General features: G+C 41.9%; 2 protein-coding genes across 2 annotated transcripts; one reads left to right on the forward strand and one right to left on the reverse strand.

The window, feature by feature from the left end:
• Positions 1 to 277: 277 nt before the first annotated feature.
• taf7 (TAF7 RNA polymerase II, TATA box binding protein (TBP)-associated factor) lies at positions 278 to 8,250 on the reverse strand. The gene is made up of 12 exons (XM_076103026.1): positions 8,078 to 8,250; positions 7,076 to 7,149; positions 6,904 to 6,982; positions 6,405 to 6,538; positions 6,037 to 6,157; positions 5,856 to 5,914; positions 5,281 to 5,353; positions 4,463 to 4,576; positions 3,447 to 3,641; positions 1,791 to 1,903; positions 1,160 to 1,219; positions 278 to 766 (listed from the first exon to the last, which is right to left on the reverse strand). The coding sequence occupies exons 1-12, from the start codon at positions 8,094 to 8,096 to the stop codon at positions 722 to 724; spliced, it is 1,086 nt and encodes a 361-aa protein (XP_075959141.1). The 5' UTR covers positions 8,097 to 8,250; the 3' UTR covers positions 278 to 721.
• A 791-nt stretch (positions 8,251 to 9,041) lies between these two features.
• Positions 9,042 to 20,943, forward strand: slc9a6a (solute carrier family 9 member A6a). The gene is made up of 16 exons (XM_076103025.1): positions 9,042 to 9,454; positions 10,347 to 10,546; positions 11,245 to 11,322; positions 11,478 to 11,554; positions 11,736 to 11,848; positions 12,830 to 12,935; positions 14,282 to 14,416; positions 14,928 to 15,034; positions 15,196 to 15,284; positions 15,414 to 15,527; positions 15,754 to 15,865; positions 16,111 to 16,264; positions 16,630 to 16,660; positions 16,744 to 16,829; positions 17,138 to 17,243; positions 17,474 to 20,943. The coding sequence occupies exons 1-16, from the start codon at positions 9,160 to 9,162 to the stop codon at positions 17,744 to 17,746; spliced, it is 2,076 nt and encodes a 691-aa protein (XP_075959140.1). The 5' UTR covers positions 9,042 to 9,159; the 3' UTR covers positions 17,747 to 20,943.
• The last annotated feature ends 2,477 nt before the right edge of the window (positions 20,944 to 23,420 follow it).

The following is a 23,420-nucleotide window of genomic DNA, read 5'->3' on the forward strand; positions in this document are numbered from 1 at the left end:
GTTCTATACGACCATCACATGTTTGTAACGTGTTCAGCTTTGTGATGATGCATCTTCCTGCTTATAATTTATTAATTTAACCCTTACCCTCCTCCTGGTCTAACAACGCAGGTGAGAGAGGCCTGTGTGTGGCGGCTGACGGTCCTCAGCAGCGCCGTATCAATCAACCAATCACGTTTCATATATATCCCCATAGCAAATAAAATAGCATCGATATATTCCATTTCACGTGGAAATACGTAACATTACGTTAGACACTGTGACTTCTTCATGCACCTACAGAAAAAGACATTTATTATGATCAACATCAATCAGCCCATGTGTAAATCTGTGCCAAATGCAAAACTAATGACAGTTTCCAATTCTTGTGTATCGCTGCAGTTTCTTTCATGCAGGTCGTGAAGAACGAAAAAGTTGATCAAGACTACATTTACTTTAAGATGACAAGCTTAAGTATTCAAAGTTGAAGCCATCAAATACTTCGATCACACAGTAATAAACAACACATTTTGTCAACTTAATAAAAAAAAAATTGACTTTTAATACATAAATCAGTATGCTGTATGCCTATTGTATGGAGACGATAAACTGAAAGAAATGACACAGCAAGTCAGCTAATAAACGCTGTCTCCTCCCTCGACCAAGGCTCTTCTTCTCCTCCTCCTCCTCTTCATGAGTGTGTATGTGAGGCTGAAGATGACATGACGCTGCCCCCTGGTGGTCACTTCTCTATCAGTGAGTCCAGCTGCTCCTGCAGGGAGGCCAGCTGTTGGGAGCAGGAAATAGAAGTGGTGATTGATGCCCGCCAGCCCCGGGGTGTAATTGGAGGGTAAGTGGATAATGATTAACATGTCTTTTCACATTCATTTGCTGCCTTCATTTATCAATACAAACAACAACGCAAGACAGTGGGCGGCCGCTATGGCCACCATAGCTGCAAAAAGGACTCCGCTGGTAGCCGCTGACAAATTCAATTTTGCGTGATTGAATTTGCTATCAGGCATGAAAATTGTTGGCTCTAAAAAGGACAGCAAGCACAATGCCATCTGCTAACATGGTATTTGACGTTCATACAAGATACATTTGTGTAAAGTGCTGAAAGCTGTAGAGAGCTGACAGCGAGGCGCTGGTCCTTGGCTTTTAGGAAAAAGGTTCTCACCTGCTCCATCTCCCGCTCCTCCTGCAGAATGATCTCGTCCAACAAAGCTTGGAAGCGGTTCTGTGAGGAGAGAGAGAGAGACAAACAAGATTTGTTCGAGTCGACACACTGGGCCTCGTTAAATTGTGATGGCTTTAAATGTGTTGGCCTGGACTGCTTATGTCACCGTCTTCCTCTCTGACAGAAAGGCCACTTGGAATGCCAGTCAGAGACAGCTGACCTTTTCCCTGCAACTGTGATAATAACGACTGGAGATCGGGCTTTGACGGTCCCAAAACACGGGGCAATGAGAGCTCTAAATGGCAACGTAAAAAACGTCCGCGTCTGCTCATGTTTCACTCATTGTAAAGTCTCCAACAAAGAGGCAGAACAATCAATTTGCCTGCCATTTTTTTCCACATAGAATGCTGATATAGTAGAGGGCTGACGGGAGGAATGTAATATTCAAGGCTTTAAGAAAACATCAACTAAATAATGGCCTCCAACACTGTGTGTAATAAGCTGTTTTCACATCACTGTTGAGAGAACTTCTGCCTCCAAGCTCATCTGCATGTTCTTGTTTATGTTTCTGTACATGCAGACCTAGTTTCTGAATAAGCGAACAGTGTGTGAGAGTGTGTTCATTGCTTACTTTGAGGGCCTGGTTTTCCACTTTCATGATGAGCTCCTCCTGCTGTTTCTTTCGCGCACGGGTGTCCTGAAGCTTGGTTTTGACGCTATTGATCTGCAACTGGTACTCCATAACTGCAGGGACACAGCGGGAGGTTAACACGTTTCTACTGTCACTCAGACGATGCGCTGCTTATGCTTTCTTGTGCAGAGAAGAGGAGACAGAAAAAGCTGGAGAGAGATGATGTAACATCGTTTCAGAGCAACACTACACTGACAAAGCAATGAAGATAAGTTTATACACCGTAGCTTGTTGAACCACAAGGATGCCTCCAATTCAGTTGACAAATTGCGGTTAATGGGAACAACAAATCCATTTAAAAGGATGTGAGCCAGCAGGCCGAAGCACTAAAAGACACAACTAAATCAGTCTGCTCCGGGCTCCAGAGGGTTCTCATTAAATCCAGCCAAAGTGATAGTGCCTCACAACAACAACCTGTGGCCCCACGTACACATCAACTATCTTCCAAGCTAATTGTGTCTATCCTGTGCTTCCTCCAACTGACTTTCAATCCTCTGATACAGGCCATCGAATATGCAAAATCCATCAGGGAGGGGTCTCTGCGGACCCATTTATCACAACTTTGCGGGGCTGACAGAAACGGACACAGCCAGACACCAGCACATCAGGAAAGGCTCTGCTGGGCTGCTACAGTGGAGCTGACCGGCAGTGTCGCTGACTGACCACTCCATGTATGTAGATAAGGAAGCATTGAGCTGTCAGGTTGGACAGCTGTCTGAGCTGCACGCTGAGCCACAACACCCGTCAGACTGGTTAGTTGAGGAGAGCTGTCTGTCTCTGTGGGCGAGCGCGCAGCACGTGCATTGAAGTGAAAGTACGGCTACTCGTATGTGTGTGTGTGTGTGTGTGTGTGTGTGTGTGTGTGTCGTCTGACCTAGAACACTCAGCTGCGATCAAGTCCTAACACCTGGCTACGGTTATTTTTTTTTATCTCTGCTTTGACAAGTATCTGAGGCGGTTTGATTTAATTTCATGTTTGACTAACTAGCAAACACGTCCGTTCTGAAATCAGCAAGCAAATTCTCGGCCATGACTGCTACGACTGAAAAACATTAAAGACCGCAAGTTGGCCGAACAAATCAGCATTCCAATGCAAGCATGAAAGATTGCTTGATTCTAGTGCTGCACTTACTTCCTCCACCTAGTTGTACACACACACACACACACACACACACTTAATTTTACAACAGATGTAAATAAATATGCACTTCCCACAATATGGTAAAACATCCGTAGGTCTTATAGTCTAAACTTGTGCTTGATTTACAATATTCCACCACCGTTTTTTAGACCTGGAAACCATTTGATATGTGATGTCATTTCGACAACAAGTTAACATGTCAGTCTGCAACTGAACAATTATTTTGAAGAGTTCAAAACACAAAATGATTCAATTTAAAATGATATAAAAGAGAGACCTTTGAGAAGCTTGAACCAGCTAATATTTGGAAGCTTTCCTTGGTGAGTGACTCTACGTGTCATAATCCATAATTATAAAAAGATACATTTGTTCATACCTAAATCAACACCTGTCCATTTTCAAACACATATTAGATAATTTTCCAGATCTGTGCAGGAGCCATGTTATCCTCTCACCTATCTGGTTGTTTCTATCACTTTCATGCTGTGCAGAATCGGACTCGTTGAGTTTCTCTTGGAGCTGTCGGACCAGATCATCCTCCGTGTCCATGATATTCAGGTCCTCGTCCTCGTGCCGGTCCCCATCGTCCTCCTCATCCTCGCTGGAGCTGCTGATGTCGTTGAAGATCTCCCTCAGTTCGTCACGCTGGGCTGGCCATGCGGAATGCACATTAGTGTTATTAACGTGGACACAAAGATGGAAATAGCTGGAACACTAGATTCGATCTAGGTCACAGAGACTACAGTCTAGTGAAAAACAGAAGTTAGGGATATTGTCTCAAATGGCATGAACCAGGCAAGATTAATATGAACAGACTCTGACACGGCAAATAACAAGGTGCTTCAGTAGAAGTCCCAACAGAATGAACCAACTGTAGTTTGTTTCCCATAGCAAGACGTTAATCAGTGGTTTTCAAATTCTGTTCTTGAAGTATCGATACAATACTGTGCTACTAGTTTTTGGAAAGAAATATTACTTGTGCAACTCATGCACAGCCCTCACTAAAGGACCTATAAGTGTAAGCAATTATTATGCTCCTTGGAGCGAACACGGTCTTCTGGGGAATCCAGGGGGTGGGGGGGAAATAATCTTGAAGCCAAAGAGTAACTAATGCTTGGGTTCGCTCTATTTCCATTTCAGACCACTGGGGCAGGGGCCATCGAGAGTGACAAGGGTGGTGTGCATGTTGAGAATGAAGAAGGAAACCTTTGCTGGCAAGGTGAGGAGAGTACCAAAGAAATCATTGTACAAGTCTATAGCAAGTCAATCTGTGCCATTTCAAAGTCCATCAGGCTTTATCACTTTGTGTTTCTGTAGGCATGGGGGTCTTGGTAGCAATATGCAGCCCTTTTACAGCTTTAACTGAGTGGAGGAATCGTCCTGCACTCTTGACACCACGATACCTCGCTCGCTATGATTAAGATGTATGTTCTTATGAAACATGTTCTTATGAATAACATGTTTCCCTTACCAGAGGACCCATGACCCATCTTGTGTCCCGAGGTGCCGGGCGAAGAGTCCAGGTTGGCCAGAGAGCTGTGCTGATCTGCTTCCTTGGACTCATCTTCCGCTATGATTTCCCACCCTGATCACCGTGCGTTAAGGTCAACACCCCCTCCACTTTCAGAAGTCCTACATTAAAAGACTCGTGGTCTTTCAAAACTCTTCTTTGAAGTAGACTTGAAGGGTAAAAAACCAAATGACGTTCCACAGGAGCTGTCTCAACTGCAACATTAATTAGTGTGTCGCGTGTATGTCTGCTGCTGCATGCAAACGCTAAAACTATCATTAGCATCCAGCTTCACTGTGAGCAACTAAGGAATGATAATGAACAGTCCATCTCAATTAACACATAGCAAGCGGGCACTCAAAGCGGCCCTGCTGTGCTCTTATTCTGTCAGTATAAGTTTAGAGTTTCATTAGAGCGCTAATAGCCTCCTGCAAAGTGCATCTCTCACAAAGGCATTAAGACAGAGTCAAGTCAGGTGAGCTAGACAGGAGTCAGGATCTTAGATCAACCTATTTTGGACGTTAGATGGGAGCGAGGTTCTGTTTGTCCTAAAACAACAAAACAGTAAAAAGTGCCTTCAGTGTGTGAAAAGCTAAAGTCATGGCTAGGGTTAGATTTCACATTCACAAAAATCCCCATCTGATTGTACATTACTGTTCCCTGCTGTTATATGATAATAAACACCAGAGCTGTGTTGCTTGGCTGCACTACTGTTAGGTTATCTTTTTAGGCTTTGCAAAATGGACGTGCAAAATGTGTGTAGGTGTCTAAAAGGATACGGACATTGACAGCGTCAGCGTCTGTGCTCAGCAATCTCTTCACCTCCTTTTCCACATCAGGAGATTCAATGTACTGCGAGAGAGAAAGCGATTAGGTTACAAGTAATGTTAGCAGAATCTCTCTCGCTCTCTTCCTCTGTCTGTCTCTCTCACATACACACACACACACACACACACACACACACACACCAGCTGGCGGCATGCCAGGAAGCACATTAGCGATTAAAAACAGAAGGGGCCAAATCAATATGGCTCGCCTGTGCACCTTCAGGAAGATTTATTCAGAAGACAAAGTAGAAGTGTAGTGCTCAACCACACTCGCTTTCACTCTGATCAAAGCAATAGTGAAATTGCTTTTTCGAAATGCCTTCGGGGCAAACTAAGACGGAAAGGTTTTATTTATATGTAAATCTTAGTTTTCACTTTCACCACAGTTCCAGTTTTATGAAATGTAAATGTCTTGTTGGAAGAGAGCCTAGGAAAGAGATGGATCATCAGACGGGATGCTAAAGAGATGGATGGGAAGGGGGGGGGGGGGGGGGGGAGTGCTGACGGCAAAGTGAAAATGTCAAAACCTTCTTTTTCGCAGTTTTCCGAAATCTTCTCTTGCGTGTATTCTTCAGAGGGCAGGTGACTGGAGACCAAAACAACAGGATTAGTTAAGTTAAAATGGCTCAATCAGCTGTGGAGGGGAAATGATGCGCCTGCATTGCTGACGTGCCACGTTTTTTAGCACCGACAGCTTCGTCTACTTACTGCCATGGTTCCAAACAAATTTCTTGTCTTTGTCTTTGTCCTTCTTCTTGGTCTTGGGGTCGGTTCCAGTTGGTTCCTCTAAAGGAGGGTAAAGGTCTCCATCTAGTGTACATACCAGCATCTGACCCGTGGATGGAGAAATGAATGGTAAATGACTCTGAATTCTGCTTATTACAGTTGTTGTATTACAGTATTAGAACAAACAAGAAAAGCTGTCACACAATCTTAGTTTTAAATGTTAATGTAAATGTTTTTTAAAAAATCTAAAAAGTATGTTTTTTTAAATCACAAACGTCATCCTATACTTGAACAAGAGATGTATCCTATGAGGCATACGTCCTAAATGTTATGTCACTGTAGTGTTTTACCTGGCAAACATCAGCGGTCTTGTAAAATGTCTTCTTGTCCACTGTTTTTAGAGACTCGATCATACAGGGCAGATCCACCAGTTTGCAGGCCAAAGGGACGCGGTCTACTCTGACTATGCCATGACGACCATCAGCTACAAATAAGAAGGATAACATCGTTGGTTATAATGTCATGTTGTTGTGAGACATTAGTAACCATTGTCACTTGAACGCTGAGAGAACACATGCAGGTGCAAAACATTGTTTGAGATTATTTGAACGATTTAGTAGTATGAATTTAGATTATTTACTAGTAGAACATATGTCAGTGAATCCACAATTACACATTACGAAGACTTAAAGTCTTAGTTTCACTGTAGAAATACAGTTTTTACATTTTACAAGTTCTGGACTAGATTTCAAAACGTTATCAGCTTTCATGTGATGATGATCGATAAGACAAATAAAACTGGTGTTTTGACAGTGATACGGTACGACGACTACTAATAAATCAGCTCACGGTGCAACTCAATGGTGAGTCTGTCTTTGATGTTCATACTGCTCGACTGGGCAATCCTTCTCACTGTTGAGGCGTACTCCTGTATAAGAAAACAAAGATGAATCCTCATCATTTTCAGCAAACGGTCACATTTGAATTTCTTAGAAATAAAATGTTTCAGCATGGTTCTCACCGATGGAAGCCTCAGGACAAACTGGCTCTCCAGCTCATAAGGAGCGTCCTCCTTATTCTTTGAGCCGACCTTCCCTGGTAGGAGGAAAACACACCAAGCGGTGAAATAGCTTCCATGACGGTTGGGATGCATTTATAAAAAATACAATGTACAAAATAAACAAACAATACAGCTCAGTCTATCTGGTTCCCGTAATAAAATGAGGGAACTCTCTTTGATTATTTTGAAATAACATAAGAAATACTGCTGGAAAGCTTATTTGAAATTTTAACTTGTTTTACATTTTTGCTAAATGTATATTCTGCGTTGTTAAATGCATGATTCTTGTTTTACATAACACCCTCTTGGTATACATTCAGTCTATTGCATTGTTGGATAATATAAAAGAACATACAGAAACATCACATATTTATGTTTGGTTATCATACGTTAGAGTTAACTTTTGATTCCTGGTAAATAACAAAGTCGTCCAACTAAAACCATCACTATATGTACAACAGCCAACACTAAGACATCTCACATTCATGTATTAACGTTAATATTTCAATAACAGACTCATTTAGTTTTATACATCTTAGCTATGTGTTTTGCACAGTGTGTAACGTTAAATCAAGTGTTTGCTCCAGGACTAGTTACCTTCATTTACACCTTATAAAGTGGCAATACTACTAACATAATGTCAGAGCAAACGACGGGTGAATACAGATAATTAATTATAAATCTTAGGTAATAACCAGTTATAACGTTAGCAGGGTTGTAGCGATCTGTTTATATTTCTACAGACAACATTGATAAAACCGCTATCGTTAAAAACTTTGAGTTGTGAACACTGTTATTCACATATTGAAGCAACCAAATTCTTGTCAATTTGCCGTATATTTTATTTTTTAAATGATTTAATTTGTTAGAAACTGCATTAGCAGAGGCAGTGTTTACAAAAGAGGGCTAGCTATCGTTAGCTTAGTAGTTAGGCTATTTAAACGGCACAAGCTTTTAACGTACCTTTCAGTTTAGATGTCATCTTTGTGTTTGTAATTTGGACGGTGCAGGTGCATAAATATTCTCAAACGATGATAATATTCCCTGATATGTTGTTTGTGATTAACAAAACAACACAGCCTAGCTAGCGTTGCACGAAGCTTATGGGCATGGCCGACAGTGGACACTTGCTACATTCAGGTACTCCTCGGAAATTTGTAACGTCACTAACTACTGTCTGTCTTCACCTGTAAAGTATTTTGGTGTTTCTTTATTTGACTGGCAAACTAGCTAACTAGCATACACCTTATTTTACGTCTTATATCAAATCTATAAATTTTATGAATTACAGAAAAATGGTTAAGGACTAGCAATAGTTCAGGTTCAGGTATATATCCATTATAAATAAATTATGTCCGATAAATCCGAACGTCACATTAATTCCCATCTTGTACTTTGTATCGCGAGACTTTATGGCGGGGGAAATAACAAACGGAAAAACGTTTTAAGAAATAGATGATACTCAACTAAATCTCACTTATTTGACAACTAATTTTTTATTATAGTTAGCTGTTTTATTTTATAGTTGTGCTTTATGTATTGTAAATTAAACAAATCCGTCATCACAAAAACGCCTTCGTATCGTTACACATTTGGTTTAACTTAAAATTGTAATCTCGCATAAGAGCCAAATTGAACAAAATAACAGAAATGCATATATTTATCTCACTTCCTGTTGAGAATGATGAAAAATTGCGATTTCATAATAAGAGTCCTCAGTTGTAACTAGTATGATCCGCTATGGAAATGTTTCGTGAAAAACGGGAAAATCAATAACTTTGTTAATTTTAACCACACACAATTATTTACGGTACGATCTGTTTTGTTAAGGTGTCTTTAAACGGAGCGACATTTTGTCATGGTGCTTTTACACCGAAATAAACAGTACGCTTTCTGGAAAAAATATAGTTTCACTTCCGGGCCGGAACCGACACTTCTGTTGCTGTCGTCTTCCTGCTCTCCCCCAGTCCGTGAATCATATTAGCACAAAGTTTGCTTTTTTATCTACGACGACATTGCAGCATTGGACCGCCGAGTAGCCGAAAATGGTGTTTAAATTGACTATCAACAGTGCCAGGAGGGTCACGAGGACGCTGTGGCTGCTCGTGCTAGTGAGTCTGTCTGTGAGCATCTGTGTGTGCCGAGCATCTTCACCTCAAGAGGAGGACAGTGCCATGGAGAACATCGTTACAGAGAAGAGGGCTGAGGAGAGCCACCGGCAGGACAGCGCGGACCTGCTCATCTTCATCATGCTCCTCACCCTCACCATCCTGACCATCTGGTTGTTCAAACACCGGAGATTCAGGTTCCTGCACGAAACTGGACTGGCGATGATTTATGGTGAGATGCTGCACAGCGTGACTGAGGGAATGCAGCGGTGTCATCACTGTCGTTTTGTGCTAATAATTAGATTTAAATACGATTGCGTGTCTGGGTGCATTCGTCCAACCCAAATACGTTGCTACGTTGTGGCGCATTTTAGGCAACAATGTTATTTACGGTAATATGAACACCTGACTGCTCGATCTTGAACATTACACACAAGCAGTCAAGTATTTATGGCCACCGTACCATGAAAAAGCCACCCTCAAAATTTCACTTCTCCACTCTGTGGTCTGGTAAGGCCAAGGATGAATGAGCTCGAGGAGGACGTTATGTCGAGCAGGCTGCACAATATGTGATTGACTGATTCCTCCTTCACTCAGACACCAACATGCAAACCTTCCTACACCTGATAGGACAAACACACGTTAGGCCACCACTCTGTTTTATTCTACGTGTGTCTATTTAAATGTGTCCCGGCTAACCGGCTTGGCCTGCTGGAGCACTTAAATGGCACAGAGCCATCATGAACCATGTTGGCATTTTACTGCTTGATAAGAGTTGGCATGTACCACCTGTGCTTGATTGTCAGCTCCTATATTTTCCGGTTACTGTATTTGCATCAGGATTTAAGCGACATGTCACTCAACTTCTTCCTACAAGTGTAATCACCTGTTAAGCAATATTCCTAATTTGTCTGGTATAATTTGACAGGACCATTAACTTTCTATCATTCTGTCATTCAGCCTGGCTTTGTGAGACTTTCTCTCCATTTATTTTCCTCTTGCTCACCCCACATTCACTCCCTTCGTGACACCTCATCAATGTCAGCCTTCTTTTTTGCAACCATAGACGGCTTTACATTAATCACCCTCTGTATCCTCTCCGTCTTGCCTTTATTCTCTCCCAGGCGTACTTGTCGGCGTGGTCCTGCGTTATGGCATCCACGTTCCTCGGGACATCAGCAACGTCACGATGAGCTGCCACGTGAACGCCAGCCCCCCCTCCCTGCTGGTCAACGTCAGCGGCAAATTCTACGAGTACACTCTGAAAGGAGAGATCGGTGCCAACGAGGTGAACGATATACAAGATAATGAGATGCTGAGAAAGGTACAGACCGTCAATAATGTTTGAAATGTTTCATTATGTCTGACCACAAAAACTTACTCCACTATTATACTGTAATGCCACCACATTACTGTACTATTACTATAGATCTGTCAACAGGTTTAAGGGTTTTCTGCTCGTCATATTGCAGCTGTACAATGTAGAGCTGAATCAATCACTAACTCAATCAACTGGAAATTCTTTGGAAATTTTTTATTATTGGACAAAATGTCCAGTTTGAAGACGTTACTTTCAGCTCTCGGAAATTCGATTACATTACATTTTCACCACAAAATGATTGATCAATTAATCCAGAAAATCTGATTAATCGAGAATGGAAGTAATAATTAGTTGCATCCTTAGTAAAAGATATTATGTGGTTTTGTATCTTTATGCAGCATGAATTCTCCACGTCTTCTCTTTTTATAGAAGCCCGATAAGGAACTTTTATTTAAAAAAGGTGTATTGCTTTTGATGAAATAAGTGGCAGGATGCTGCCCTCTGAGAGATGTACTATAACATTTAAAATGCTATTATAATAACTTTTCGTCGACTGTCATGTGAGCTACTTCACAAATGTGTTATTTATGATCTGTCAATTAATTTAATTAATCCAATAATTCAAGTATTCATCAAACAACTTTTTCTGTTTTTATGTTTAATTCTGTAATGTGACACCATTTGTTTTGTATTTATCTCAGGTGACCTTTGACCCTGAAGTGTTCTTCAATATTCTCCTCCCACCCATCATCTTCCACGCTGGCTACAGCTTGAAAAGGGTACAGTAGTATTTTAGGCTCTCTCTCTGCCGGTGCACGAAGACAAAATGTGAAAACATTTAACACGTTTGACTCCTGATGTCCTGAGTCGACGAATGATGATTATAGTAGCAGATCAGATCAGGTGACTGTTGTTCAATCGTTTTGTCTTTCAGAGACACTTTTTCCGTAACATGGGATCCATCCTGGCTTACGCCTTCCTGGGGACAGTTGTTTCCTGTTTTGTTATTGGGTGAGAATATTAATTTGCAAAAAACTAACACTGTAATCTAACACACACATGGCCACAAAAGAGCCAGCAGCAGAGCAGTATTCATACATGTCAATTACTGTGGTGGTAAAGTTCCCTTAATGCCACTGAAGTCAGTGTTGTTTATGATGATGTGCAAAACCACCTGCTGTTGCTCCATCAGGCTGCTGATGTACGGCTGTGTGGTGCTAATGAAGCAGGTGGGACAGCTGGCTGGAGACTTCTTCTTCACCGATTGTCTGTTCTTTGGAGCCATTGTCTCAGCCACTGACCCCGGTATGTATGCTCGATCTCAGTCATTCAAGTTACTTACAAGTAAGGCAACATCCACACTAACGATCTCCGTCCACACGGCGTTTCAGCATCGTTTTCTAAATGATCTCCGTCCATACGAAAACGCCTGAAAACGAATATCACGTGACTATTCACGTACTCTGGGCATGCGGGTGGGTGCCGGTGTAAACAGGAAGCCGATTGGTTGCTTAGTTAAAAAAATACGACTAATTGCTCCAATAACGGCTGCTTTCTCCGCAAAAATGCAGACTTTAACTGCACAACAGCTGCTTTAAAGACAAGGTCAGCAACACCTGTAATCAGTTGTGCATGTTGAATTAACCTGGTAGTCGATCAGTAATCAAGGCTGTTGTTGTTTGTGATTTTCCGGGAAATGGTCACGTGATGGGTGATAGGGGCGTGACGAATCAGGGAAGGACACGTCGTGACTGCTAAGAAACAATCAAGTAGCGAACGCGTGTGTGGGCGTCATCGTTTCCAAACGTATCCGTTTTAGACCGTCCACACGAAGAGGCAACACCGGAGTTTCCGTCCTCGGGAGCGTTTTCAAACTCAGTTTCCGGTGCTGGAAAACTCCGCGTAGTGCGGACGCTCAGTGTAAACGTAGTAAAACATATGCGTTTTCAAATGGAAACGGAGTAGTGTGGACATGGCCTAACAATTATTGTAACCTGGATTCACTTTTGTCTTTTGAAATGTTAAAAGCGTGAAGCACACATTCTAGCAAACAGGACACAAACAACAGAAAACCAAAGATTTGTCAAAGTTTAATATAATAGACTGAGAATAATTCGTTCACTGGAGAAATGACACAGTTCAACTGACATGGAGATGTGATCCACAGCGAGGAAAAAGTGGAGAAAACAAACATTGGAGAAGCTGGTTGGGGAAATATTTTAGAAAAGATATATTCAATAAATGAAAAATACCAAATCCATTGACTGTGTTGCTCTTTGTTCACAGTGACGGTCCTGGCTATCTTCAACGAGCTGGAGGTCGACGTGGATCTGTACGCTTTGCTGTTTGGAGAGAGCGTGCTCAACGATGCGGTGGCCGTGGTTCTGTCCTCGTGAGTCCTCTTAAAATCACGTCACATTCAAACCATGAGTCTGCATCCATCCCAAACCAGCTTGAATGTGCACAGAGACATGTGAAAGTGCAAGTCATGCTTTTTGGATCGATCAGCCAGTGACCTTTTAACTAACCTAATAAGAGCTTCTCATTAACGCCATGCTAAACACGAGGTGGTCTCTAAGCTAACACGCATGTTTTTTCCTCCTCCTCTGCATGGGACTGTTTATTATTTCCACAGAATTGTAAATTATAATAGCAGGCAAAGTGGAGGGGCCGGTCCCTGCGGAGAGACTCAGACCAGCCCATTGAACGGGTGAACTAAGTAGAACATGGCTTTGTGTGCCTTTGCAGTGCCTCGGGACAAACATGACGAATCAACGGCCATTTGTTTTTCGACTCTGCCTTATTCACCCAGAGATCCAGAATATTTATTCATTTATTCTTTTTTTTTTTTTGCTTTTTTTTTTTGTAAACCGTGTTTTTGAGGTTGATGAGTCAGCGACAAACACATTCCCATTATTTTTTTGAAGATTCTGTTTATTAAAAGGGCCAATAAGGGGGCAGGATGCTTAAAAACAAAATGTCTGCTGATTTGTTGTGTGAGTGGGGGCTGTGAATGGTGAGGGGGAATTCATCACTTTCAGTATATTTTATCGCAAAACGGAAATAATATTTGAAAAATAACTTTTATCTTACTGACGGCTATCCTGCTGAATTTTAAATAATTCTGCTGCAATAAAATCCCTCTCATCCCAAACTCCAATTCATAAGCTGTCTGAGCCCCGTTTGATGAGAGGTGTCATCTTGTTCTTTTAATTAGACTTCATTGGGATTGTTCAGTGACGTGTTCCTTGCAGAGAAAGCTTGACCTCAGACTAACCTGCATGCAGTCTAACGAATGGATTACTTATCTCTACTTATTTCCACACAGTAACATCACTTCAGCAGACGCTCAAGTCAGCCACTTTGTTATGAGTTGAGTACTAACACTGAACTATCCAAATAGAGTGAGAGACTCTTTTGTTACTCTACATCACTCTGCGTTTCTCTTTATCTTAACTTGCATGAGTGAGAGTTGTTTGCTGTGAAAGCCTGCTCTTTATCAGCGGAAGCAAAATTTATGAATATTATCAAAAAAGGTCCTTCTACGAGGAGACCTGCTATAGGGGTGGAATGTGCATTTATACAGTGCATGTTAGACAGTTGCATCATATGATACAAGTGCCTTCTACATTCACTGTGTTCTAGCTTTAGTTTTAGTTCATGACTCTGTAAACCTCCAGTCTGCAGTTATTAATGTTTGACTTGATTTACATTCTCTGTACGCTTGTGCTCTTTCAGGTCTATAGTAGCTTACCAGCCACAAGGGGACAACACGTTCGAGGTCATGGCGTTGCTGAAGTCTCTCGGGATGTTCCTCGGAGTTTTCAGCGGCTCCTTCGCTCTGGGAGTGGCCACCGGGGTCGTCACTGCTCTCATATCTTTTATTTATTTATTTATTCATACATTAAGAAATATCTATTTCTAAATCTTTTCCCAAGAAAGACATGTAATGAAATGTAAAACACATCCGCTGGAGCATGTTTACAAAGCATAAGTAGTTAAATTTTAAATTAAGTCTGAATTTATTACTCAGTTGTTAGTAATATTCAAGTGATAAATGATGTTTCGTAAAAAAGACTACATCACTAAAACAACCTTGTATTTTGAGAAATAATGGTATGAAAATGAGTCGATAATTGGACTTGTTTACAAAGTATTCTTCTTGTTTGAGGAATCCACTTCTAGAAATACTGTCGACTGAGTATTTTGAAATATGGACGACTGCTCCATCAGAAGCCATGAGTCGATTTAACAAAATCACTTTGCTTTGGAAACAAGATTTTTCCAGATTCACTTGTTTGGAAGAAAAGGAAACTTGTTATGAAGTTATAATATGAATTCATTTTGTAGCGTCTCCGTTAAGCTCCTTGACTTCTTGTCCGTACGTGACTAAGTTCACCAAGCTGAGGGATTTCCCGCTGCTGGAGACGGCTCTGTTCTTCCTCATGTCATGGAGCACATTCCTGCTGGCTGAAGCCTGTGGCTTCACAGGTAGCACACACACACACACACACACACACACACGTTTAAACATGCTGAAACAGACACAGTAATGATGGTTCACTGTACTTTAATCTGCTGCCATTCTATAAGAAATGATCAGATAAAGGACTTGATTCCCCTGTATCTCGGTCCCTCCTGGTGTGTTGCAGGTGTTGTCGCTGTGCTGTTCTGTGGCATCACTCAGGCTCATTACACCTTCAACAACCTGTCTCCTGATTCCCAGGACAGGACCAAACAGGTCAGACCTGCACTACAGCCACACCACTGCTCACTCTCTTCTTTCACAATGTCCGTGCTTTTATTTTGGAGTTTATCAGTGACCTTGTCAAGAATTCTTTAATCAGTAGATGTTTCTCTTGTGTTGCAGCTGTTTGAGCTGCTAAATTTCCTGGCAGAGAACTTCATCTTCTCCTACATGGGTCTGACCCTGTTCACCTTCCAGAGCCATGTCTTTAATCCCATGTTCATCGTCGGAGCTTTTGTATCCTTTGCATGTGAAATAAAGCCTGATGTAACCCTTTGCAACAGCTGGCTATTTGCATGTTAGTACCAGCGTAGAGGAGGGAAGTTCTCACAGTATTACAACTAACCGCCGAGAAGCAAGCGGTAATGGGTTTAAAGGTGCGGTAAACGAGCGCGGCACAGGCCGAGGAGACTTCCCTGGCTCTCTGTTTTGTTGTCCTCTCCTTAACCTCGCTCCCACTCAGGTGGCAGTGTTCCTGGGGAGAGCTGCGAACATCTACCCTCTCTCGTTCCTTCTTAATCTGGGACGACGCAACAAGATCAGGTCCAACTTCCAGCACATGATGATGTTTGCGGGTTAGTGGCACACAGATAGAAGAAGACATTTATTGTGTATATTGTAATCGCTGTATTAGATGACTAATAGATTAGATTAAGCACCTCTGCACCCTGTGGATGCACTTTTCTAATTTCTTGCAGCTCACTGCGAGTCGATACAAAGACAACCGACACAGTTTTGTAAACAGAGATCACCAGATGTGTCTTTTATAGGAACTTGCATACTTGTTTGTGAGTAAAATTCTCCGTACTTTGCTTCTCAGGGCTGCGAGGCGCGATGACGTTTGCCCTGTCCATCAGAGACACGGCGACATACGCCCGTCAGATGATGTTTTCCACCACTCTGCTCGTGGTCTTCTTTACAGTTTGGGTTTGTGGAGGTGGCACCACCCAGATGTTGTCCTGCCAGCGTATTCGGTAGGCCTCTCCTTCACCCATCTTACCCGTTCCAGGGACAAGCTGGACTTGCTATTAGCATTGGTTGAAAACAAACTGGGGAATTTTAGATAATGTCAGAGAAATTTACTTTATCAAATGCTTTTTTTTTGTCCAGATATGACTCATGTTTACCTGGTTCATCAGGTTAAAACTCCAGGAATCATTCAGTGCAACCTTTGGCTCTGCTCTGGTGAAGGCTTGAGGCTTTTTACAGCACGACCACCTTTTACACGCAAACTTGCTGCTCAGGAACTCGCTAAACGGGGGAAACGCGCTTCACAACTGTTCTGCTCCGACGGTTTATAACTGCTGTCGGTTTACATGTGTTTGTCTTCCTTCAACAGAGTGGGAGTGGACTCTGATCAAGATAACCCTGTAAGTGTGGCCCCTGTGGAATCCTTGTTGCTGTCATGTGACTGCAAGAAAACGCCTACATTGCATTTTCTGTGTTTTTACAGGTGAGCATCACTGAAGGCTCAGAGAGAAGAAGCACCAAACAAGAAAGTGCCTGGCTTTTCAGAATTTGGTACAACTTCGACCACAAGTATCCTTTGGCAGCAACTGTCTAGTTTTTAATCAATGTCATAAACGTCAGAAAACAACTGCTGGTAGCATCAAACCTGCTCCAGTGGAGTGGCGACTACTGCAGTTCACCGTGTCCGACAGCAGAGGGAGCACCATGTACAGACTTAAAGACAAATGATCTCTTTTATTAGTGTGTAATATAAAGGTCATTCATGTATTTTAAGTGAATGACCTAATTAAATGACCTAAGTTTTGAGGAATCCTTGACTGTTTGTTGCGTCTCACCACTCACTCTCTATGCGTCCTTGACTCGAGCCCCCTCTCCAGCTACCTGAAGCCCATCCTGACTCACAGCGGCCCCCCTCTCACAGCCACGCTGCCTCCCTGCTGCGGCCCCCTCGCCCGCTTCCTCACCAGCCCTCAGGCCTATGAGGTCAGACACTGGTTCATACGGAAGCTCTTTCTGGCGGAACTGTGTTTTGTGTTAAGATTTATCCAGAATTAACCGATTTAAAAAAAAAAAGTTATTTTGATGAATCATGAAGCACCGAGGTCCAGTTTGAAACTTAAGATTTTGAATTGATAATAATCGATCTTTTATTGGTAAATCCTTTGCTGTATTCTGGTTTGAGTATCTGCATCGTTCCTCTTCCCTCTCACCAGAATGAGTGCCAGTTGAAGGACGACGACTCTGACCTCATCCTGTCGGACGGTGATCTCAACCTGACCTACGGCGATATCACAGTCAGCACAGATGCGTCAGGTTCCCACACGAGCGGCGGTCCGGCCTTCGCTGGCGCCGCCATCTCTGACGACTTGGACAGAGAGTTGACGTGCGGAGATCACGAGCTGGTGATGAGGGGCACACGCCTGGTGCTGCCCATGGATGACTCTGACCCGCCCTTTACGGACCCCCACCACCGCTTGCGGATGTGAAGAAAGTCTTTTTAACGCAGACCCAGACAACCGTCCGACTCTGACTGACCCAAGCTATTGAGCAAACGACCTGTACCTGACACTCTGACACTCCCTCTTTTGTTCCTCCACTTGTTTTCCCCTTTTACTCTTGCCTCATTCCTCTTTCCCCCCCCCCCCCCGCCACACATCTCTCAGTTCCATTTCCTCACTTCCTCTTGTGGCAAATCCCCGTCTCTACCTCATTCTCGCTCTGCTCGCTTCCACACCTCTCTGACATCTGCCATAATTGTAATATAGTCTTTATTTATTTTAGGGTTTTGTTGGTAATTGAGAACCAGTTTCTCTTAGTTTTGCTTAAAGCTGTGTGTCAGTCACCTTACTGTAGCATTGCTCAGAGGTCTAGCAGCATGTGATAGTGTGTAAATGCAAGTACCAACCACTAGCTAATTTGTCGATGTACAGTATACCACAAGAGTACTATAACTTTGATATGCATGCTGAGGATGCTCGCTGTTTTCTTCTTATGGGAGGTTGAGGGCTTTTGTGTTTTGGGTCTAACCTTGAATGTTGCTGCCTTCTCTCTGCGCATCAGAGGCATGCTGACCCAGTGGACTACTTTACTGTACATTTTGTTACAATCAAGTGCCTGGGAATTGTAGTTTTAAGCCTGGCAACCCATACTGGATCCGCTCTTGGAAGCAAGGCCACTTCAGGATGGGCTGTAGTTTTTCTTTGTAAAAAAAAAAAAAAGAACAAAAAACTAAACAGACACATCTGTCCATAAGGTAGCAATATACTCAGTGGGTGTTTGTGCTATTTGCCTGTAAATATTGTGTAACAATGTGATGCTGCTGATGCAGTGAAAGTTGTGGATCTCTCCCAATGACCTTTGACTGTGACACAGAGGGACATTACACCATATTTTAGACGCTGGTGTCGCTCACAGCAGAACAAAAGGGCTGTTGTTCCCAAAACGAGATCCAAAGGAGTTTTAACGGAGAAAGATTAGTGCCATTTCGTTCCTGCATCACGACATGTTGTGAAAACTGAATGCAGACGACCTTAAAGTGTTTTGTGTTATTTTTGAAGGACTTTGAGCTGAGTCACACATTTGTCGTACACGTTTAGCTTTGAGCATCCATTTTCTATTACAATCGTGCGTTAACATCTTTAACATTTTACATTTTACCTGAAAGAAATGTAACCTGAACAACACATGAACTGACACTAAAGGAACTTGTTGGTAAAAGCACTGGTGACTTTCTGAGTAAAGATTTGGCAAACCAGAGAAATGATTATCTTTCTAAATTATATGTTTATATATATGATTTGTATTAGCGCTGCAACCAATTATTATTCTATTTTCAATTAATCAGCTATTTTCTGTGTAATTGAATTAATTAAAATATCTTGTTTTGTCTGATCAGTAGTTGAAAACCCAAAGATATTCACTTTATAATCATGGAAGACTAAACATAAAGGCAGATGTTTATATTGGAGAAGCTGGACACGGTGAATGTGAGGCGTTTTATTTATCAATTCATGGCTGATATGAGCAGATGTGTACGTTGGTACTGTGGCAGTTCATCATTATGGGAAATGCCAGAAGAGAACAACAATGGTTGTAGATACGCTGGATGTTTTTATCTGCTGTAGTGTCCTCGAGGCTTAATGGTTAAACAGGAGAATCATGCATTCTGAATTAATTGGATGTGTTGCATTTAACTCGTAGTCTCTCGTCAGTCAGTGTGGGTGCACAAGAAGTAACGGAAGAGTTTTGTGAGCTCCTTTCTGTGCAGCAGTATAGCAGCTGTTAACGCGGGTTTAACAGGATGTGTTGATAGGGCGTCACGGTGGCAACGCCGTGTTGATGTGGACAGAGGCCAGAAAACACTTTGAACGCTGTGACTAAGTTCAACACAACAGTTTGGTGAGAAAGTGGATGCAAGAGGAGGAGGATGATGATGATAGGGTTTCAGAAAAGAGTAAAAGAAGTAGATGATGAAAGAGAGAATTGGAGGACGGATAGTTTGTGTGTTCGTGTGCTCGGCACGATACAGGAAGGAAGAGCAGCGATATCTCTTTTCCTTCTACAGTTATCTTCTGCTGTGCAGGAACTTCTTATTGAAAGTATTTTTTTTAATCAGGCTTGCCTCTTGACAACAGATCGTCCAGGAAATGATTTATTCTTTCTACCATTTATACTTTGTTCCATTATTTTACTTTTATTTTGTGGAAGGGAAACGATGAAGTAAAAAAAATAAAATAAAAGTTGAAAAGTGAATAATTTGCACTCATCCATTCAGAATGTTTTATTGTTTTGCTCTGATCTTTTATCCAACAGCTGCTTTTATATTATTTATCTTTATGTTTTGGAAGGTTATGCGGAAAAAAGATGAGCAAATTCATGTCAGTTTAATGAGTCTTGAATGATTGTTATCATCATTGTTGGTTTATTGATGTTTCTTTGTAAAGAGTCAATTCCACATCGCAGTGGCAGCAGAGATGTTTAAGAGTCCTTTATACTGCTGTCCCATCGTGTGTGTGTGTGTGTGTGTGTGTGTGTGTGTGTGTGTGTGTGTGTGTGTGTGTGTGTGTGTGTGTGTGTGTGTGTGTGTGTGTGTGTGTGTGTGTGTGTGTGTGTGTGTGTGTGTGTGTGTGTGTGTGTGTGTGTGTGTGTGTGTGTGTGTGTGTGTGTGTGTGTGTGTGTGTGTGTGTGAATTCTGTTGCCATAACCTCTACAGAGCATTAATCATTCATCTTCCTCTGATGGTGGGGAGACAAAAATAGAAAAATATATACAAGCAGAATCTTGTGCCGCTGTTCTTCAACTGACACATGAAATAATGTGAAAGCTGATATAGGTTTTGGTGTTTGCATACTGCTCTGCCCGTGTAGGTTTTTTTTCTCTCTCTGTTCTCTGAATGGTGACTTGTGAGGCGTTGATCATTGGAAACCCTGTCTGAAGTAGCTGACCAAAGAGGCCTGCTGTGCTTTGTGTTTTCAGACAGTTCACTCTCTCTTTATACTGCAAACTCTGTGTGTGTGTGTGTGTGTGTGTGTGTGTGTGTGTGTGTGTGTGTGTGTGGGAGACGTTGTGTTCTCTCTCTCTTCCCATGTTGCAAGTACTGACTGTTTACATCTGTGTAAATATACTCTCACCTGTCCATGTGCGTGCAACGGTTAATAAACAGAAGCCTGTGCTTTTCATTAAAGCCCTCGCTCTGATGGCCTCCTCATTTACCTCATCTTCTTCTATTGGATGTCGTGGTCGTGTAAGAATGCAGCTGTGGAGCTCCAGAGATCATCCCATCATCCTCAAGAAACACCAAAGAAGATTAGCGCCAGAAGTGATTTTACTTGAGTTGCTTAAATCCGTGTATTTTGACATTATGCCAAGAAGAGGTTTATAATCTTCACAGCCTTGGATTGTGGCAGGTAGCCCAAGCCTGCGAGTTGTTTTTAAAGATGGTCGCATATATCAGTGGGATGAAGTCAAATACAGGGGCAGTGGTTTCCAACATGGAGGTACGGCTCCACCAAAAGGTTACAACAAACACTGAAGGACAAAACAAACAGTATTTCTCTCTAAGAACAATCTTTATTTTCCAGATTTGTCTCTTTTTGTGCCTCTTTGCCGGTGACAGCCGTTGCGTCCGGTCCATTCTCATAAATGCCACGTCTCAGGAACACCTGGAGGGAATTTCTTCCAAGTTTGGCACAAAAACGTCCACTTGGATTCAAGGATGAACTGATTCGATTTAGGTCACTGTGACCTCACAAAACACCTTTTTGGCCTGATTCAATCGTTTACTTCCTAATTATGACAATTTTACACAAACGTCTAATAGATTAAAAAGTGAGGACATTTTGGACAGACGTGGATGTAAACTGCAACATGAGCGGTTGGCGGAGGTGTACAACTTTAAGACGGTATTTCTTTCTTATGTAACACTGAATTGTTTTATCTCCTCCGGCCTCTAAAAGTTCAATAGAAACAATCCCAGAAGAAAGAAAACCCTTTTTGGATTGAACTTGTCAACATACGTTACGATGGTTCAGAAGTAGACACTGTTTCATTTGAGAGTACGCTTAAAAGGTTGTGAATCACTTCCAGTCTAGACCTGTGAAATATGATAGAAGTACATGGATTATTGCTTATTATAGGGTTCATGTTTTGACCCTGGACTTGTCAAATCTTCTCTAGTGTGTGTGATGTGGGAGCTAGTGATTTAGCTCTCACATCACACACTAGTATTTATTGAATTAATTCACATTTAACTCTAGGGCACCATGTTAAATATGCACCTTTCTCTAATAGCCACATCGTATTCTCCCAATTTGATTAAAGACTCGCCAAGCTTACAAAGCATTATGAATTGATCCATCCATCCAGGATAAGTGGACAAAGTGGTGTTATTATGAAAGCCGCGCCCCCGCACAGCCAAGACTGATGGCGTTTTATTCTCCCAGCCACGATTTGTGCCAGATATCAGGTAACATGTTCCTAATATGGACACAACTCCCTCCAGTCTGCTAAAGAATGTCTGCGTGGTGGAGCTGCAGTCCGGGGAGGAAATAGTAGTTTTAAAGGGCCACTTAGCTTCAGCTCGAGTAATAGATGTCTTGAAACCTGATTTCCACACAATTGTTTATGTTGTTGATGAAAAGTTAAATTGTATAATGGTGTTAAATCAAGCAAAAAGCCTCACTTGTTACAAGAACAAATGCACTGTTCTACTACAGCAGATGACGGTAGGTATTTTATGCAGTGCAACCTCCTTCACATTTGAAGTAAATACTGGATTCTTGTTTTTTTTTGTGAAATGCACCTTTTATAAAATGATAACCTGCCTTTACTCTCGCACAGTAAAACCTCTCCGGCCAGATGTTCATGACAAAAGGACCTGCACAGACCAAACATGTGGCTCTCATCAACATTGATCTAAGGCAGTCTTAATGAGTTGTTGCTTATATATATATATAGTCATGTACAATTATTATTTATCTATTTAAAGCTTTTTTTGTGAGTAGAAGAAGACATTTGATGTTACAGCATGTTATTCATAAGAAGCCATATCATGACCTTGCCTCCCTTCACATCTTCATCCTGACTGTACGAACACGTGCACGTCCTCACTCTGGTTGGAGACGTTTGTCTCGGTGTTTGGATTCTCTTTCATGCAGCTCAAAGAGCTGTTATAGTCTCGATGACACAGTTGATACAAAAGCTGCCATCTGCGTTTAATAAGAGGAACACCTTTTGGGCATTTCGTCACCCATTTGTAATTGTAATGGATTAACGTTGAGGGTTAAGTTTACAGGCTGCATGTATTTACTTTGGGGTTTAGAATGAGTCATCTGGATGCAATTCCTCTATTCAATACCAAAGAAGGAGACGAGTGAGGCCAACACAGAAGGACAAAGTGTGTCAACTTAACAAGTCAGTTCCTCCTCTGTAAACAACAGGCATGTTAAAATATTATAAGGATGATAAATATCATACATGCAGAGCTCTTAGCCTCAGAGAGCCCACGTATTGTTGAGTCTCAGGGCTCGTTGACGCAGAAAAGTTACGACTTTATTTTCTTCTTGATCCCGTTTAGCCTCGAGTGCAGGGGCCAATAAGAACTTTACTAAGAGCGCTTGTGAATTCCTGGTTGAGGTCATTGTTTATGAGAGCCTACAGAGG

The sequence above is a fragment of the Anarhichas minor genome, unplaced genomic scaffold (assembly GCF_050575085.1).
Source record: "Anarhichas minor isolate MPS153535 unplaced genomic scaffold, ASM5057508v1 ptg000028l, whole genome shotgun sequence".
Lineage (NCBI taxonomy): Eukaryota > Metazoa > Chordata > Actinopteri > Perciformes > Anarhichadidae > Anarhichas > Anarhichas minor.